Genomic DNA, 19,248 nt, shown 5'->3' with positions numbered 1-19,248 from the left:
TTGTCACCGCTTGGACTCAAGTTATCAGCGTTACAATTGAGCCCTGTGCAAAGGTAAGAGCAGCCGGCTCCCCCGAGTCCTAAAGTCTGCAGGGCCCTGAAACCTTAGAGGACCCCGCACTCTGCTTGCTGTCGTAGCATGATACTGTGTTTCACTGGGACAATGACTTCCTCCTGTATTATTAATACTAAAAGGAACAGCAATCACTTGATGCACCAGAGCTCATTTCACTGCGGGAGTATACAATGATCAACTGGATCCACCCCACATGGCGCTCCACTGGAAACGAGATGTTGAGATTGCAATAGTTGGGTTCATTCCAAGGTCTTAAGTCCCAGTGATGTCAACCTAACCATCACTGTATCTATGGCGCATTATTAATAGACGTATCTTCAAAGGACTTGTGGCTGCCATCATCCAATGTGTACTACTTCCTGGGAGATTCAAACGAGACCTGACTGTTGAACAGCGCTGCATTAGTTGGGAAACAAGATTTTACTAAAACATGGTGTCATCTACTTGGGTGAAATGAGGCTTCATCTAAAAGCCATCAAGTCTCTGTAGATTTAGAAAGCTGGATGCTGGTGATCTGCAGTCAAAATACAACCATCGTCATTCTTATTTGTAGTTTATTAAGAAAAATATTACAAGATGCACGTCTTAAACACTGAATGACCAGTGATTCCAAGCTAATGTGCTGTGGCAATTTCACTTACTAATTAGTCTAAGAAAGATTATTTATTTACAACATATAATGTATCTTTGTTCATCGAGCTACGTCAGCGATGTGTAGTGACAGACAGAACAAGTAATTGCTCTTCCACTAGATGGCAGAAGGTACAATTAACCCTTATATCCACCTGTTGCCATTTGCACGAGAGTTAATAGCTTTGCATTGCACTGAACAGGTCCCAAGTTTGGACTCAGTACGTAAATTTGTGAGTAATTTGAGACAATATCATCATTCAATTACTAAGCTGTATTGTATATACGTTTTGAGACATATTTGGTTGGTGGTGTGCCGTGAGATTTTTCGAATGTAAAATATGTGCCTTGTCTCAATAAAGGTTGGTCAACATAATTTTTGCATCCCGTAAGGGTCATGTGTCCCAAAACTTTTAAAGTGTGGATAGACAAATATTGACCAACTGGGTTTACAAAAAGCATATACATTTGGTTTTTTGATTTTTTTTTTCCCCGAATAAACCATATGGTGACTGAAAATAATATTTTGTCAATTCATAAAAATCTGGCTGGCCAAATATTTAAGACAAACGATATTCAGAATAATGTGACAAAGGAAATACTTGAAAGTTCAATTGTATTCAATTTCATTTAATTCATCAAGTCAAACAAAAGCAGACTATACGTTGGATCGGCTGTCTGGATTCAGTCATTTGATTTAAAGCTCCTCATATACCCAAAATTTATTCCCAAATGAGGTATATGTCACACAAAGTTGCTCCGCAGGGACACCGAGAGCTCTTTGCTTTTTCTCAAACCTGAACAGTAAATCCTGACGGGCCTGCCAGAAGAACAATATAAACATATAAAACATTACTTATTTTGTTACATGCAACACTTTGAGCAAATAAGCAAAAGGTCAACTAACCTTGGAAATCTGAGATATTTTGTGTCGTAAATCCCTAATAGATTTATTGCTGGAGTCGATCATGTCCTGTGAGAGAAAAACATTTTTTTCAAATAATTAACCAAAAATATTAACTGTCACAAATCACTATTTATCCATCCATCTGCAGTGGCTTGCGAAAGTAGTGGTAATAATTTTTGGAGATTTTGCCACTTAACAACCAGAAATGTAATTGTATTTTATTGGGATTTCATTTGATAGACCAACATGAAGTGGGGCATAATTGTGAAGCAGAAAGAAAATGACACACACTTGTCTTGTTTAAAAATAAATAAATAAATAAATGTAGCATGCAAAAGTATTTACTATCCTAAATAGAATCCAGTGCAACAAATTGCCATCAGGAGTCTCGTCCTTTTTTAAGTGCATGGACTTGCACACTTTTCATAAATGCATATTTTACCACTGGGACTTGTGACACATCCACCGTGAATAAGCTGTGAATCAACACGGAAACACAAAAGAGGTGATTAATTGGCAACGGATGCTTACTGTATATCATGGAACTTTCCATAAGATTTGTTATTGTCATTGAAAAATATAAAGCACACTTTCAATTTTGAAAAGAACTTATAGGAGCGGTCCCTAAACTCTCTTGCGCCACAGACCAGTTTCACGTAAAGACATATTTTGGCATAGAAACAAATAAAAATAGGGATGGGCGAGTCCCGATGCCAGGCATTTAGGCCTTATTTCAAGGTATCATATACTTGCGGCTCACCGGCGTGGGCCGAGTGGCCGCGCTCCCCAGCCTGAGTGCCATTGGCGAATGACCAATTTTTTTAGTTCGCCTTTAAAGGCATAGCAATCTATCTGTATGTAAACTTCTGACTTTGAAGAAAGCAATGAAAAATTGCCTTAAAAGCTCCTCTTATTATTTCGGCAGTAAGCAAATAGAAATCATTTTGGTAATCCTAATTGACCTAAAAGACGAAACGTTTGGTCAGATTTCATGTCAGACAGTACGACAAAAAAAAAAACGTATATATCTTTTTACAGAGTGAATGTAAACATCTGCTTTGGACTGTTTATACATAAATTTGATGTGTCTTTAACAAGGCCATATTGTCATTTTTAGTTGCACTAATAGGCTGCCATACAATTGTGCTGTAAATTGTATACTGACAATAAAGACTGATTACTTTTGGAAGCCACTTTATCAAAGTGAAGGAAGAAGTATTGATAGCTGCATAAATCCTTGAAGGTAAGGGGGTACCTCGACACTGCTTGTGACACTTTTGAGTGCAGTTTGGTCCACGTTGGAGACCAAAAGCACAGCAGAGATCTTGGCCTCCGTTGTCTCCAAGCTGTCCATCATGTCCTTCACTTTCTCTTCCAGCTTTGCGTTCTTTTTATCCTCTTCCCGCTGAGCATTCTCAATGTCCCGACTGAAGGTTGCGCGCAGCTCGTCTCGTTCCCGCTGAAGCTAGAGTCACATTCATGTGAGCAGATCATCAGAGAGGCCCTGAATGCAACACTATTTATTTTATTTTTTTTACCTCGCTGAATGTCTGCTTCAATTTCTCTAATTTCTGTTTCTCATCTCTTAGCTCCTTTTCTTTCATCCTTGCATTGGCATCCTGTTGAAAACTCAAGGTCAAACCCCTGGTAGGAACATATAAAGCCCATACAATGTGAAATAGCCATACACAATGAGTAAAATATCGAAGAAAAGAACCTCTTTTCGTATGGGATGCTTCATCTTTCGCTGAAGTTCAGCAGTTTTCTCCTGGATGTCGAGGAGATGTTTGTTGAGCCGCTTGTTTTCTGGTAGAATACAAGTCAGATTCTTTTTCTTTTCTTTTTGTTTCATCTTTGAGTCTTCTATTTGTTTCTATGAGACGCAAGAGCATGAAGATTAAGGGATAGAAAATATTCTCTTTTTTTTTTAATTTGTGAACCAATGGGGACATTTCAAGGCTAAAACACATTATGGACAAGACAGTTCACTCAATACATTCACAATCATTGACCGCTACATTAGGTACACCTGCACAATCTAATAGGATACAACACAAGAACTGAATCAAACATTCTGCCTTTATAAATACAATAAGGCTCTGTTTTGCTAGTGTTGCCCTTTTTGTTTGCAGTGATGTAGAACTGCAGTAAACCATACCAACATCTCATACTTTGGTTACGTTAACATTTCTATTCTTCTTTCTGAAGGTAAAGTTTTTGATGCAACTCCTGAATTAAGCAGGGGGCACTTCATAAAATTTCTGGTTATTTTATTTATTGAATCTGAGTTAAGCAATAGTTTCAAATGGTGTCTGATGGATGCGCTTACCTTCAACGAATCATTGCGATACAAATCTCGTTCTATGGTTTGATTGAGGAGCGCGAGTGCGTCACCAAATATTTTGTGGTGGTCTTTGGTCAGAGCGCTGATGTGACTGTTCCACTGATCCTCTCGCTCGATGATTTCCTTTTTCCTCATGTTGTCCAGCTCCTGTTGCAACAGCTCCAGCTTTTCCTTGTAGCGGGCCTCCGTTTCTACGCAAATGTGTGCAGGAAATGACATACAGTGAACCCTTGTATATTCGCGTTTCAGCATTCGCAAATTTGCATGTCGTTTTTTTTCCCGGGGGGATATTTGCTGAATAGCTCAGCAGTTTGCTGTTTTGGTGCTTAGGCAAAAAAAGTGTAAGTATTACTTTGGCACCATCTGGTGGAATCTTGGTGTTGTTGTTCGGTTTGAATTCATTGCTAGTGTTTTTTTTTTAATGTTTTGTTGGCAGTCCTTGAACGCACCTTGCACAGTCAAAAGTAAAACAAAGTATATTTCTGGATCTCTCCCCATCCAGTTACTAGTAATTTTACTTTGCAGTCACAATCGTCCTTTATTTCCTAACATTTATTTTTGTTATATGTATGTGCCAAAAGGTGAGGTTAATAACTAAATACCATTTGTGTAACGTGTTCGTGCGCATATTCATTTCCGTGACTTTAATGACTTAATACCGTTTGTTCAAAGCGTTAGCGCACATATCGTTTGCCTATGTGTGACTTCACGTCACTTTGTGCTAGTGTGTTATTTAGGCTAGTTTGCTAGCTAATACTATTGATGAGCCTAATGCGAAGATGGTTTTTGACTTATTTAACGACTGAATACTGTAGTTTATGTCACATGGGTTCATGATTGTGGGTCACTGATGGTGTAGTGATACATTAGGCTATCTTTGGTGCGGGCAGCGTGGGTTTGGTTTTCACTCAAGTCACACTGACAGCATGAATGTGAGTGAGAATGGTTGTTTGTCTCTACATGTGCCCTGCGATTGACTAAGGGTGACCAGTCCAGGGTGCAGTCTGCATTTTACCCAGAGTCACCTGGGATAGGCGCCAGCCCCCCATTACCCTGTATTTAAATGACATGTCAATCGTCAAAGCGATGTCACTCTTAAATAATGTAACAAAGCTTTCGTAGCAAACTTATTTCAGATGATGTCACATAGAAACAAGGTGAAAGGTCCTTGATGGTAATGACTTGGCCGACAGGAGCTTTAGGACATAAAGCAAGGACACAAAGGACATGAATTTCAAGACAATGTATATGGAGCATCAAAGCTACAGAAAGGTGAAACAACGCTAAGAACTTGAATCTTTAACGCCCTCTGCCAGCGGAACAAGGTAGCTTCTTTGTATTTATGAAAAAGACAATCGTACGATTCACTATAATTTGTCTTGATCTTGGAACTGATTGTGTTCATTTGTACTTAGTTTTCGTTTGTGTCAAATGACTGCACATGGTGTCTGATGATACCAAATGTCTTGCCTGTTGATAAGGTGAGCGACAGCTACACGCTTTATTGTTTCCATTTTAAGTGCTTTGCTGTCATCTTGTGGCGTCGATACACAATTCTAAAGGTGGGAGGCAGTTATTTGCGAATTTTCGCAATTCACGGCAGGGCTCGGTTCCTATCCGGGATTCACTGTACAGGTTAAAAAGAAAATGCTTTTGGAACATTATAGGTTTACCTGCCAGTTGATCCTCCCAGCTCTTCTTTGTTTTGGCCATTTCTACATTGTGTCTCTGTTGACAAATGAATCAAACCAATCATCATTTCACAGAACGAGGGTGGGCTCAATGACATACATATTAGTATTTATTGAGTTGATAATAGTTTCCTAAAAAAAATAAATCGCTCTAGCCCTCACTTGCTCCAGCTCACTGACGAGGTTTTCGATGTCGAACCCGTGCATGTCGGTCCTGGTGGTCGCTATCCTCCTATGAAGCTCCCTCTCCAGCTGGACTTGCTCTTTGTGCATGGCCTCAGCAGTTGTTACACGATCTGCTTGCAGCTCAGCCATGGTGTTTTGGTGCTCACACAGCAGGTGCTTCATTTTCTGCGTATACACCTGGTGTCACAGAAAGATGTAGCTTTTCATTTCACAATGTGTTTGTTCTTGTGGCTGCACTTAGCAGTGTGGCAAAAGTAGGGTTGCGAGTTTCCGGTGAATTTCCATGGGAAGTTTAGAGAAGCGCGTAAGTCTGCCTTTTGCCTCAAGTCAACTGGGAGAGACTCCAGCTCATTTGTGACTTTGCATAGGATACGCGGTATAGAAAATGAATGGATGGAAGATGACTCAGATCCCTGATTGACTTCTCCATCAACTTGTTACCTACTTTAATCTCAACAAGGTGGCGTCCCTCATCTTCCTCAATCTTCTTCTCTTCATTTCTGAGTTGGGCCACAGCCTCCTCCAGGTGCTTCTTGGTCACGTCCCAAAAGGAGTGGATCTGATCCCTCTCCAGCTGGAAGTAATTCCTCTCTTCCCGCTCTCTGTCCAGCTCCTCTCGCAGCATGACAATGTGATCAATCATCTAGATTTCAGAAATCCATTTTATTGTCATAGCTTTGTATCTTACGTCGCGTGAATTCCCGAGCCACTTCGTTACATAGACCAGCAGTGCCTTTCCAAGTAATCCTCAATCGGCTGACATTAGAATAGATATAATAAGCGGAAAGCCATATGAGCATTTATTCAATATACTTATTGTCCACCTTAAGGTCAATGTACTAGTACGCCCTTCCAGCGCAATAGTAAAACGACTAGGATGCACTAGTAGAATGACTGTCTTACAAGTAAAAAAAGTTTCCGCTATAAGTGTCACTTTTGCCTCCTCCTCGTACATCATTAAACCTTACAAGTAAAAACTACTGTGCTGGACTACTGGGCCCAACTAGTAGGCATGTGTCATATACTAGTAGCCTTCGTGACCCTACTAGTAGCAACAAAATGCCCATTAGTAGTTCTTTACTAGTGACGTGTAGTTGGCCTACTAGTAGGCCAATGTTGTCCTACTAGTGTTCAGAAATGTCATACAGCAGTGGGAAAGAAAAAAAGATTACTAGGAAGGACAGTTGTTCTACCAGTGCACTCTAGTTGCTCTACTAGTGTGCCGAAGTGTCTCATGAGTGAGTACAAGGAGTGTACTAATACAACGAGAAAGAGCTTTATGGATTGTCACTAGTGAGGCAAAACTAGACAAGTTGACAGCTGTCTGCTACTGGTGACATTGTAAAGTTCTCCTTGTTAACATCTATTCCTCGTAGCATGCAGATGTCGACGAGTGTACAATTTTGCTTCACTAGTAATATGTAGTTGTCCTACTGATGTGCAGAAATGTCATACTGTCGTGGCAGTCAGTATTGGGGGGGGGGGGGGGGGGGGGAGGTGGCCCTGTTTTCACCCAAGCAGTCAAATTGACGTCAAATTGAAGCTTTCAGATAACGCACTGATTCATTTTTTTTGGGCATAGTTTTCGTGCTGACCTGCTCCTTGGACAGCTCGTCCTTGGTGAGTCCATCTAGAAGTGCAGCAGACCTCTTGACCTTGGCTGACTTTTTACCCGTGCCTTTCTTTTTTGGCGGCTGGACAAAGTTAGCATGTTAGCAAAAAAAAACAACAACAACAACATTGAATTTTCCTCCACGTTAATGCCCTTTGAGGTGATACATCACATTCATCTAGTTCATTGTAATTCTTGGACGAACTACGAACAAACAAACTTCGGCTCACCATGGTTTTTATATACAGTATGTCGTTCGCCGTTCCTGCAAACACGCGTTGCCATGGCAACATAAGGGTTTTACTGGTTGGAAAACTCGCCAATAGAGGGCAGTAGATGCTCAACTGGGAGAAGGTTACAGTATTGAACTACATCGGTAGAATGTAAATAATCATTTGGCCTTTGGATGAACAAGGTACTGGAGTGTTTATAAAAAATATATACATAAACCTAAATCTAGGTTATATTAACCAGAGTAGTCTATAATAATATGAAAACACTTGAGTGCCCTCTGCAACCTGATATAATTATTCACATATTGAAATGTTGTTTTGCATATGATAAAATTCGTAGCGCTATAGCTAACAGTGACTATGTAAGGTTTATATACATCTGCCCAAAATTAACAGAATTTTTTCTCTATACTGGTTAATACTAGAAGTATTAAGAAGAAACCGAAATATTATTATTCATATTTTTTTAATTTACTATCAAAAATATTGAGCTATAGAAAAGCATATCATAATCTCTTGATTAAGATTTAAAATTAGTTTACTTGCATTCCCAAGCAGAAAAAAAAATTAGTGATTAAATATGATTAATTTCTGATTCTCAGAGAATACTAGTGAGAAAGCTTAAATTTGCATATAAAAAGGTATCCTCATTTAAAAACTAAAATGTAGAGAAACTCTGCATTAGAAGTTAAGAAATAAATGGATGTATAAAATGCTGTATTAACTGCATGTGTGTGTTTTGTTTTGGGGTTTTGTTTTTTTGTGAGTCATTCCACTTGTCAAACCGTTCACGCAAGAATTTGGATAAGGTGAACTCAATTTTAGCAATATTAGAAATCAATTTATTTGTTCTTTCAAAGAAATAACTATTTAAAATATCATCTAATCTGATTAAAATAGTGTTCTTTGGAGCTCTGACAGGATTCAAAGGTGTTAAGTGTTCAGACAAAGAGGTTAGATGAGCCTTCCATCCAGATTAGAGACCAATTCAGTCAGGGGGATAAAGACACAAAGCCGTGGTGAAAAAACCAGAGGAGGAGATTTTGACAATTATTCAACAAATACACAAAATTATTTAGAATCCATTGAATAAAGAGTAGCAGCACGGTGGGTGACTGGTTAGCACATCTGCCTCACAGTTCTGAGGACCTGGATTCAAATCCCGCCCTCGCCTGTGTGGAGTTTGCATGTTCTCGCCATCCCTGCGTGGTTTTTCTCTGGGTACTTCGATTTCCTCCCACATCCCAAAAACATGCATGGTAGGTTAATTGAAGACACTAAATTGCCCGTAGGTGTGAATGTGAGTGTGAATGGTTGTTTCTTTATATGTGTCCTGCGATTGGCTGGCGACCAGTTCGGGGTGTACCCTCTCGCCCCGGGTTGGCTGGGATGGGTGCCAGCACGGCCGCGACCCTAGTGAGGATAAGCGGTACGGAAAACGAATGACTGGATAATGAGCACCTGACTTCAGATTTCATGAGCTCTGCGATTAGATCTGCACTCACAATATCTACACGAATGACATAATTAGTCACACTCAAGCCCAATCAAGTAGACTTTGGGAAATTTAAGGAGAAGATATCAAAAGAGCATTAATAAAAACAGTATTAAAATTTTTTGGAAACGTGCAAGTCGACTGCTGCTTTTGATACACCTTGCACTGAAAATAAGAGGGAAGCTATCATATGGTCGAAGAGCATTTGTGCAATATGTATTTTGTCCGACCTGAAGTGGACTACTTGGCTCTGTGTAAAATGTCAACATGTGGTGTGGGAAGGGCAGCATGACAGGGACTGAGGTGATGGAGCTTTTGTTAAGAAATACAACCCCGTTGATGCTTTTCAGGTGGAGCTGATACTCTGATGTTCTGGACCTGAAAGAACACACATTTATAGATAGCATCACATTTGGATAAAGGGACTTGTGAAGATGTCCCAGTGGTGAAACATATACTGCTTTGGGTATGGGAACATCTGTCAGGTTCAAGACACCTAAAACACTTGTAAAGAATCAAGACAGACACAGAGGTAACACTCTTTGTTGTGGTTGAGACAGTAGAAGAATTATATACTTCTTATCAAGACACAGGAAGACTCCTCGGCTCAAATTTGTCCTTGCACCTGCAAGCACATGACTCATCCTGTGGGAGAAAGCTTGCACGCAGTGATCAAACATTTCCCTAACTAGAAGTAAGCAGAAAAGCACAACACATGATAACTTATTTACATTTTTCCATCAACATCCATCTGTGTGCTTGAAGGAGCTCGTACTGCCAAGAGTGTTTGCGTGAAGGTACAAAAAGACAAAACATCGCATGTACAGTATGTATTGTTGTCTGAAAAATATTTCAAGCTAAACTTTGACACGGAAACAGACTTACATCCACTTGTCCCACCTCCAGCAGTCTGACAGCCTGAAAGAATGGAAGAAACAAACACAACCTATTGGATTCTTCTCAGTGGAATAAACAAAAGTAAAATAATACCGTGCCAGGGCCAAATTTCTCAGCAATGTAAATCATGACATGCCACTTTTTTTCAGGTTTTTAAATACAGGCAGTTATTGAAACCCAAAGGGTTTCGTCCCCTTTAACATCTAACTTTAATTAACCAGAAAACAAGTTATTTAAAAAGTAACACAATTTGTAGAAGCAGGCTACTATATGTTGATGCTCACTTTGTATATTGAAGTCTCACCTTTTTGAAGATTTTGCTGTATTGTGTCATTATTGTACTGTACATTCTTCTCATGCGCTATTCCTTTGGCCATACTATTTGATCAAATGAACACATGACAAAATAACAGTGTTTGCCACTCATTGGCCTTTCATCAAACTTAATAGTCTGAGGTCCAATTCACTGTCTTCAGCCTCTTGCAGCAATCTCACAAAATACTTTGCGAGCCTGTGGAGCCTCTTGAAACTCTTCTGACTTGTTGACTTCTGATCACACTTATGGGGCTCTTCTTCTGGACTACGTGGGCTACTTTCAGAATCCATGCTTCCTGATGAAAGAGGACAACAAACAAACCACACTTCTGAATAGAGACCACCTCACAAAAGCGAAGGTTCCATGTTTTATAGTGATAATGGCACCATCTTCTGTAAACCTGTTATTTATACAATGTACAATATTAAAGTGTTGAGACGTATAACATATTTACCTTTTCCTATGCCAAGTTAACACAATGCCAATCTAGCCTCTAATGTTTTGTCTCCAAAACCTTTCAGTTTATCCATCCATCCATTTTCTGGGCCGCTTCTCCTCACGAGGGTCGCGGGGGTGCTGGAGCCTATCCCAGCTGTCATCGGGCAGGAGGCGGGGTACACCCTGAACTGGTTGCCAGCCAATCGCAGGGCACATAGAAACAAACAACCATTCGCACTCACAGTCATGCCTCCGGGCAATTTTGAGTCTCCAATTAATGCATGTTTTGGGGATGTGGGAGGAAACCGGTGTGGCCGGAGAAACCCCACGCAGGCACGGGGAGAACATGCAAACTCCACACAGGCGGGGCCGGGGATTGAAGCCGGGTCCACCGTGCCGCCTGCAACCATAATTTTAGGGGAAAATCTCCACTTCTTGTCTCAACCTGGCCTCCACTACTCTTTTCCAAAGTTTTCATTGTAGGGCTCATCAACTTTCTTCCTCTGTAGTCACTACCACTTTGCACATCACGCTTTTACTTAAAAATTGGCACAAGTACACTTTTCCTCCACTACTCATGCAGCTTACATTCTCTTAAGACCCTGTTGAACAACATTGTTAAAAACTCCACTGCCATCTCCCCTCGGCACTTCCATGCCTACATCATTGTTATCAGGACCAACACACTTTCCACTCTACAGCCTCCACAGAGCTTCCCTCACTTGATCCTTTCTAATCTGTCCTACCTCCTGTTTTAGTTTCCCACCTCCTCTGTCCTCCTTTCTCTTTCATTTTCCTCATCCATCAATCTTGCATTTATTTGATTAATAATTGGATAGTTAAGCATTAAAATAAAAAAATAGAATGAATTATTCCTTAAATGAACAACTTTAAAGGTGTTCACTATTTTTTTCCATGTATTTGTATTCATTTATTTAATGAAATAATTGGTCAATTGCTTTATTGTAAATAGTAAAATAAAAACATTTACATATACATTTAACAATTGTGCAATTATAATTAAAATAAAAAATGAGAATGAATTATTTAGTATCAAAAGGAACTATTTCACATACACACTTAACTATTGCATTTAAATTGTTTTTCCCTCCTTTACAAATCACCTAGCCCAGTGATTCTCAACTTCTGGGTCAGGATCCAAAAGTACATCGCAGACCCATTTTGGGTGGGTGGCAGAGAGCTAGAAAAAAAAATGTGTTCATCTTCTGATTTTTTTCGGTACAGTATAAAGCTGTACCAAGTTCCCACATGGAACATATTAGGTAGGCGACAGGAAATGTTACTCACTTGGGCTATATTCACTAGTTTTCTCCGCAAACAAATGCAGTGCAGCTCAGCCTCTGGCTAGGGGGCGTCATATGGCTAGCAATAATATGCTTTTTGGCGCTATGTCAAACTAATTTGAAAAGTTTTTTTTTTCTTTTTTCAAATATAACATAACCACTGACCCATCTGTGCGTTTTTAAAAATCAAATGTGGCACTTGAGCACAAAATTTGCCCACCCCTTGCGTTCAATGTGGTTTGGTCAAAACACACCAGTAGATAAGGGTTAAATCCCCCAAAAGAACAATGTTTTAATTTAAAGCACATGCTTAGTTTGGGAGTGGTGAACGAAAATCAAAAGAACTCGAATAATGTTCCAACTTAAGTGTTGTTTTGGCCAAGTGCACGTAGTAAATTGTCATACCAGTCAGTGTACACGTTATGAAATTTCCTCGATGCAGCATTACCAAATTTCAGGAGACGTTACCATTGCGTGATGTCAATGCGTAATTGCGTAGAACATCACGTTGTTTGCGTGTTGATCACGTTTTGTTGTTTGTAAAAGTGATTAAAACACAACACAGTATAATATAGGTTTGTTTCATTCATTTTTTAAACAAAAAAAAACAAATAATCACGAAGAAAAAAAATATGTAGTCAGCATAACTAATTAAAATAGTGAAAAGATGAATTATGCTACAGTAATATGAAAGTCATATAGTATGTAATATCGCTCAAATGATGTGTGAAATCAATGAATGTCATTTAGAGAGGGAAACGCGTGCGTTTTAGCGTATTGAGTCGCTACAATGGAAGTAGCTGGGGGAGTCCAAAACGTTGCGAAGTCTAGCAGCAAAAGTGTGAGTTTTTTTGTCATGAACAATGCACGTGACCAGCTCGGGCGATCACGTGACTTGTTTTACCAGGAAGTCACGCGCTCGGGTATAAAAACGACCTTCTCTTTCTCTGCTCTTACTTCCTTTAGTTCTGTCGTCGGTGAGGTCGGACGATGTATGCCGGCGGTCGCCTGTTGGCATTGTTGACATCCGTGTTAGTCGTGTTCCAGCTCGGCTCTCGGGCTCAATATGCCCCCGACGAGGTGACCCGTCTCCCCGGCATGACGTTCAAACCAAACTACCGTCAGTGGTCGGGGCATGTCCAGGCCAGACCCGGCATGTTTCTCCACTACTGGTGAGCAACACAAAATGCACACTTGAGCTGGGATTCCATTCGTGTTTATGTATTATTGTGAAAACTGTCATTCTCAACGGTGGGAACAAACAAAGTGCAAATTAAAAAATAGAACGTCGCTGTTCTTAAGTACATTTTTCAGGTATGTGTACTTAAGTACGTATTTAATTTGATTTGTTCATGCACATTACTAACTAGTCAAGTGCAATACATTTCAAAGTATAGTTTCATTTAACTGAGTAAATTTGGTTTTGCTATTTGTTTGTTTTAAAAACATGTAAATAAGGTTTTTGATTGAGCCATTTAGTTTTATTATTTTTCTTCTATTCAAGCACAGTGCTAATGTTCAACCTTAACATAATGTTACAGTGGCTTACACTTATAATTTCAGGGATAAACGTAAACCTCCTTCCCCCCCCTTTTTTTTTTGTTTTCAATGTTTTTTCTTTTGTTTTTAAATTCTTTTAATCATGTAAAGCACATTGCCTTGTGTATGAAATATTAAAAAAAAAAATATTTGCTTACTATGTTATTGTATTTTAATGTTGCTTGTTACGGTGGCACTCAGTTCCACTTACTTTGTCAAAATGGGCTTGTGTTGTGCCATCCTTTTTTTCCATTAGTTAGCTTTAACAATGTATTTATTTTTTTGGCCGTCAGTTCAAAGTTGTGGGAATGAGTTGTTTTGGTAGCAAAAAAAGAGGTAAACTATTTTGTGTAAATTTTTTTATTTTTTTTTTTCCATTGTGCCAAGTTATCAAAACTGGTATTATGTATAGCAGTAGTTTGCAAACGTTTTGCACAAAGTACTGCCTAAATGAAATGCTCTCAAGTACCTCCATCATGAGCAACATTAAAATACTGTAGCATACATAGTAATATTTTTATTATTGTATGTCACTGTAACATTATGCAAAAGCATTAACATTTCCTAAATATAAGAACATTAAGAAAAACTACTTAAATCATCCATCCATCCATTTTCAACACCGCTTATCCTGGTTAGGGTCGCGGGGTGCTGGAGCCTAGCCCAGCTGACTTCGAGCGAAAGGCGGACTACACCCTGAACTGGTCGCCAGTCAGTCGCAGGGCACATATAGACTCAGACAACCACTCGCAATCACATTCACACCGTCACTGAGTGGGAACTGAACCCACGCTGCCTGCACCAAAGTCAGGCGAGTGTACCACTACACCATCAGTGTGACTGACTGTACTTAAATCATGATTCAATTAATATGTATTGAACGTAGGTCCAACTTATATGAATTGATGTTTAAAAGCACTTATGAAATGCTGATGTATTGAACTTAAAAGTTAAATACAACTGAACTATCGTACTACTAGAAGGAGCATGTGCACCACACTTTTGACAAACAATGGTGTATATAATTGACAGTAAAAAAATTTAACTTTGTGCTCAATTTTTTTTTTTTACTAATGAGTAAAGGAGATGTAATTGTGCTGGTGAAGTCTTTTTTATTTTTTATTATTATTATTTTTTTTTTTTGTGTCTTCCACTTAAGAACAGAGTGCTTTTGCCAATGCTGGTCATTCTAATAGAAAATCTAAAACCACCATGTATCTGCATTAGAAAGTGATCTAATTTTGTGTATGATTACATACTGGAGTGTGCAAGATTTTCAACCCAACTGCTGCTTAATTTTGACATTGGATTTTTCCAGGGGCAGGCTGCACTGTGTCCTGTAAAAAAAAAATGTTGTCCACAGAGCGACTCAAACCAGGACCCTCTATTTCCAAAGACCAATTATTTCCCAATGAGCTAGCGATGCCTTTTTCAGCATGACAGAACTCGTTTTTCCTTTTTTTTTTTCCCTTTGACCATTAAGTTAATCTGTGGTTTGGGTCTTGTGCAGGTTTGTGACCTCTCAGAGGGACCCGGTCAGCGATCCGCTGGTGTTGTGGCTCAATGGAGGCCCGGGCTGTAGCTCTCTGGATGGGTTCCTATCAGAGAATGGACCCTTCCACGTGAGCATGCCCACAGTGTGCAAAAGTGGCACAGACGCGCGCTGTTAACGTGACTTTGGTTGTTAATTTTCTCTCAGGTAAGAGACGATGGCGCCACTTTGTACGAGAACAGTTTCAGCTGGAACAGGGTCGCCAATGTACTCTATTTAGAATCTCCCGCAGGAGTCGGCTACTCTTACTCCAATGATGGTGACTACGCCACGGATGACGATCAGGTGAATTTAGTCACTCATTGATTGACCTACTGTGTAAAAGCTAGGGTGCAACCTTTTACCTCTGCCGTTTAGGTCGCCGAGGACAATTACAGAGCCCTGCAGAGTTTTTTTGCCAAATTTCCGAACTTCACTCTGAATGACTTCTTCATCTTCGGAGAAAGTTACGGTGGAATTTATGTACCAACCCTCAGCTTGCGCATTGTTGGGGGAAATGATAAAATCAAATTGAAGGTGAGATTCTTCAGCTAGAATGCAGTTTCATGATGGAAGTATTGTTACCTTTCTTTGTGTGTACCAACAGTGTTTCCCAACTTTTTTTTTTTTTTTTTTTTTCCCCCCCCCCCTCTCTTCTTCTCCTCCTCCCCCAGCCAAGGCACATACTTTAGAAAAATCTCATGGCACACCAAGCAAAAAAAGGCCCCAAAAAGCATTTTTTTTTGTGTGTGTGTGTATATATGAAATAATGATGATCTGATCTCAATTTGCTCTAAAATGTAAATGCTCAGTGTAAAATCTGGGCCCTGTTTAGTTGAACATGAAGCTATTTTTTTACTATAACCAGAGGCTAAATGGTACCTTTTGCTTTCTAGTGGAAGAGCATTTAATAGTTCTGTCACTGGCATACATGGATAAACAAATATAGAAATAATTTGTAGTACATCAATATTTTTGGCCCAATTAAGTGAAATGAGATTAGAATTTCCTCCAGCACACCTGATCTCTCGCAGCCCTCTAAGTGATTGGATATCACTGCGCTAGAAGGGTGCTTGTCAATTGTATGTTATTTTTGTTTGTTTTTTCAGGGGTTTGCTGTGGGAAATGGTCTCAGCAGCTATGCACTCAATGACCAGACTTTAATATATTTTGGCTACTACCACGGCCTCTTTGGAGAAGAGTAAGTTTGCGTCAATCAAAAATTCTGTGTTCACAAAGATGAAAATGTTCAGTCAGGTATTGTGGTTGTAATTTGTAGTGGTGTAGAACTGTCATTAGTGAGCGGTTCTATTTTTGGTTGCCTCGACTACAGAAGTCAAAATATTAAAAACGGCTCACAATGTTTACTTTTGTTTTATGTTGAGTTTGACAGTTGACTTCATCTGTGAGTGATAATGAACAACTTGGACTTTTTTTTTTTTTTTTTTTTTTAAATAAGAAATGTCAAACTGCGCTGGTGAAGGTAGTTGAGTTCACTGCCACCATACAGTGTTCGTATGTTGAATTTTTGTGTGCAAGTCAAAGCAAAAAAAAAAAATCATCCACGTGACAGCTCGTATCTCAAATTCGTAAGTCTGGTCACTCTTAGGTCAAGGCACCATTATATTGTAAACACATGATTCCAGAGGTAGTGATGATATATCCTGCTGTGGTTGTGCTTTCATGTGCAGCTTGTGGCTTGATCTTAACAATTATTGCTGCGACGAGCAAAGATGTGACTTTTCCAACTCTACTTCCCAGAAATGCCAAACGCTGGTATGTACGTGTGCTCTGTATATAAAATGTTCATCTTACTGTTTGGGAGACTGATTTTCCTCCTCTGATCCTGTTCTAATCTCCCTGCAGGTCAGTGTAGCTTTTAATATAGTGTACAATAGAGGGCTTAATGAGTATGCCCTTTACTTGAATTGTGAGGGTCGCGGTGGGTTTCACCCGGCCTATGAGAGGGCCATGAGTCACCTGTTCATGAAATACCACAAACGCAGCAACGAGGTGAGTGCGAGCACACCCGTCCTCTTATTCAGATAAGCAAAATGGATCGTGACAAAAATGTTGCACTAAGCTTTCAGACGGACGGTCATTTGTCATCTCCCTGGGTGAGGTCCCCCCCTGCATTAATAGCACTGCACAAGCCAACTGGCTCAACAGAGGCGACGTGAGGAAAGCGTTGCATGTGGCTGACACGCTGCCACCATGGGACCTATGCAGGTACTGGAGGTCGTAGCAACAAAGCTCTGCATGAAGTTATTCTTTGTTGCAATCCCAAAATTAAAACACAATTTGGAACTTTCTACTACCGAAAATGAATGACTACAATTTATTTGACCAATAACATTAACTGCATTAAGTTCCCAAGCTACCATTCAATCCATTTTCACTGACTGGACTAACTGTGCGCTCAACTGTAACAAAATTAACTGGAGCTAACTGATTTCTGTTTTTGTTAATTTCTCAACATGTAACAGTCCCACACAAACATCGGAGCTTATTATATATTATTATAATAATGTATTATATTCAATACTTGTCTTGTGCTGTATGTATAAATAGGTGGATCTCAATAAATCCAGATATTGTAGAATTTGTATTACCGGTACACTGTACAAAATCATTAAACATAGTGGGTACGGAAAGTATTCAGGCCCCCTTAAATTTTTCACTTCATGTTGCAGCCATTTGCTAAAATCATTTTTCATTTTTTTCCCTCAATGTACACACAGCACCCCATATTGACAGAAAAAAACGGGGTGCTGTGTGTACATTAATGAGGAATTATTATTATTATTATTTCTTTTTAATTATTTAGCAAATGACTGCAATATAACAAAACAGTGAAACATTTAACGGGGCCTGAATACTTTCTGTACCTACTGTATAGGAAAAATGTTTTCAGAAGACCTAGTTCTAGATTAAACGTAAATTAGATTTTTCTTTTGTAATGCGTGCAAGTTGAATTTCTTGGAGAATATTGGGTTTTCGTTGAACTAAGTTAGAATCAAAATGTGAGGAAAAATACTTAACTGTGTAAAGAATCAGTTTCACTTTTTGAATTTCATTACTGAAATAGATTTGAGTCTCCACGATATTCTAGTTTGAGAAGTAGCTGTATTGTAATATTTTTTTAAATGTCTTTTCTATAGAAAATGGATAAACTACACTAGTAAGTGTAACGCTACTTTCCGTGTAGTTAATGGTGCCCCCTGCTGGTTGTAGCCAAGTAGTACTTATGTTTCCAGCTAAGATAACTTAATTGATATAAATTTTATTGTAATCCAGTTCCAAAAAAAATGTAATAGTAGATACCTTTTTTTTTTTTTTTTTTTTTTTTTTTTTAAACATAGGCAGAAATTGTTGGACCATTTACCAGCACAAAATTAAGCTTTTCTTAAATGTATTGAGTAGTTATTTCCTGACTTGATGCAGGTTAATAGGACCCTTCTGAAAATATATATTTTTCTGACATAGTTGGTTTATTGTAAAGCTTGCATGCATCAGCGAAGCTTAATCTTGTGACCAGCTGACACGTAATAGTCACAGAAGTACTGTACACATCCAATGGAAGGCACCTACCCACTGACTTTTTGGTCAAGGAGTGTCTTCTATTGGCAATTCATATTAACAACACTTATTTTCTCGTCTGTAGTGACACTGTCGGGGGAGGTTACACCAACCTCTACCCAACGGTGAAGGACGTATATCTCAAGTTGCTCTCTTTTGGCCTTCGGGCGCTCGTCTACAACGGGGACACAGACATGGCCTGCAACTTTCTGGGGGATCAGTGGTTTGTGGAAGACCTCGGCATAGAGGTAGAGACCTACGATTTAACTTTAACCCTTGCCTCAGTTTTCAGCTCGTGGCCATTTTTGGCCACATAACTGTAATTTTTCCATGTTTTGCTTTGTTTACTGCAGTTTTTAACCAACATCAGACTGTTCAAATTCCAGTTTTGTCTCCACAATTCACAGGTTTTAAAACGACCTCAAAATGATAATTTAGTTTAATTTCAATACTTAAAAAAAAAAAAAAAAA

General features: G+C 39.2%; 2 protein-coding genes across 3 annotated transcripts in view; one reads left to right on the top strand and one right to left on the bottom strand.

The window, feature by feature from the left end:
- Nucleotides 1-1,375: 1,375 nt before the first annotated feature.
- On the bottom strand, nt 1,376-7,827 carry gas8 (growth arrest-specific 8). Its single transcript, XM_061665686.1, has 11 exons — nt 7,676-7,827; nt 7,429-7,527; nt 6,279-6,476; nt 5,810-6,010; nt 5,630-5,684; nt 3,942-4,147; nt 3,330-3,485; nt 3,151-3,231; nt 2,868-3,077; nt 1,613-1,678; nt 1,376-1,525 (listed from the first exon to the last, which is right to left on the bottom strand). The coding sequence occupies exons 1-11, from the start codon at nt 7,736-7,738 to the stop codon at nt 1,403-1,405; spliced, it is 1,458 nt and encodes a 485-aa protein (XP_061521670.1). The 5' UTR covers nt 7,739-7,827; the 3' UTR covers nt 1,376-1,402.
- Nucleotides 5,163-19,248, top strand: part of si:ch211-122f10.4 (cathepsin A-like) — a 15,026-nt gene continuing 940 nt past the window's right edge. Inside the window, exons 1-10 of one of the 2 annotated variants that reach the window (XM_061665712.1) lie at nt 5,163-5,281; nt 13,095-13,300; nt 15,178-15,289; nt 15,367-15,504; nt 15,577-15,735; nt 16,308-16,399; nt 16,890-16,974; nt 17,065-17,211; nt 17,282-17,427; nt 18,863-19,025. In XM_061665712.1, the coding sequence (XP_061521696.1) occupies nt 13,119-13,300; nt 15,178-15,289; nt 15,367-15,504; nt 15,577-15,735; nt 16,308-16,399; nt 16,890-16,974; nt 17,065-17,211; nt 17,282-17,427; nt 18,863-19,025 (1,224 nt within the window). In that variant the 5' untranslated portion in view covers nt 5,163-5,281; nt 13,095-13,118. Of the gene's footprint in view, nt 5,282-13,038; nt 13,301-15,177; nt 15,290-15,366; nt 15,505-15,576; nt 15,736-16,307; nt 16,400-16,889; nt 16,975-17,064; nt 17,212-17,281; nt 17,428-18,862; nt 19,026-19,248 lie in introns of those variants that run through there. The other variant, XM_061665702.1, reaches the window with a different exon arrangement.

This window comes from Phycodurus eques, chromosome 2, assembly GCF_024500275.1.
Source record: "Phycodurus eques isolate BA_2022a chromosome 2, UOR_Pequ_1.1, whole genome shotgun sequence".
Classification (NCBI taxonomy): Eukaryota; Metazoa; Chordata; class Actinopteri; order Syngnathiformes; family Syngnathidae; genus Phycodurus; species Phycodurus eques.
This window is presented reverse-complemented; position numbering and strand designations above follow the sequence as displayed.

What these genes read in the sequence shown, in the direction of transcription:
- gas8 (XM_061665686.1), bottom strand. Translation starts at nt 7,738, where the DNA reads ATGTTGCCATGGCAACGCGTGTTTGCAGGAACGGCGAACGACATACTG. An exon ending in TACTGTATATAAAAACCATG is followed by an intron (nt 7,528 to 7,675) that starts GTGAGCCGAAGT and finishes AACTTTGTCCAG; the next exon opens with CCGCCAAAAAAGAAAGGCAC. An exon ending in ATCGCAATGATTCGTTGAAG is followed by an intron (nt 3,486 to 3,941) that starts GTAAGCGCATCC and finishes TGCGTCTCATAG; the next exon opens with AAACAAATAGAAGACTCAAA.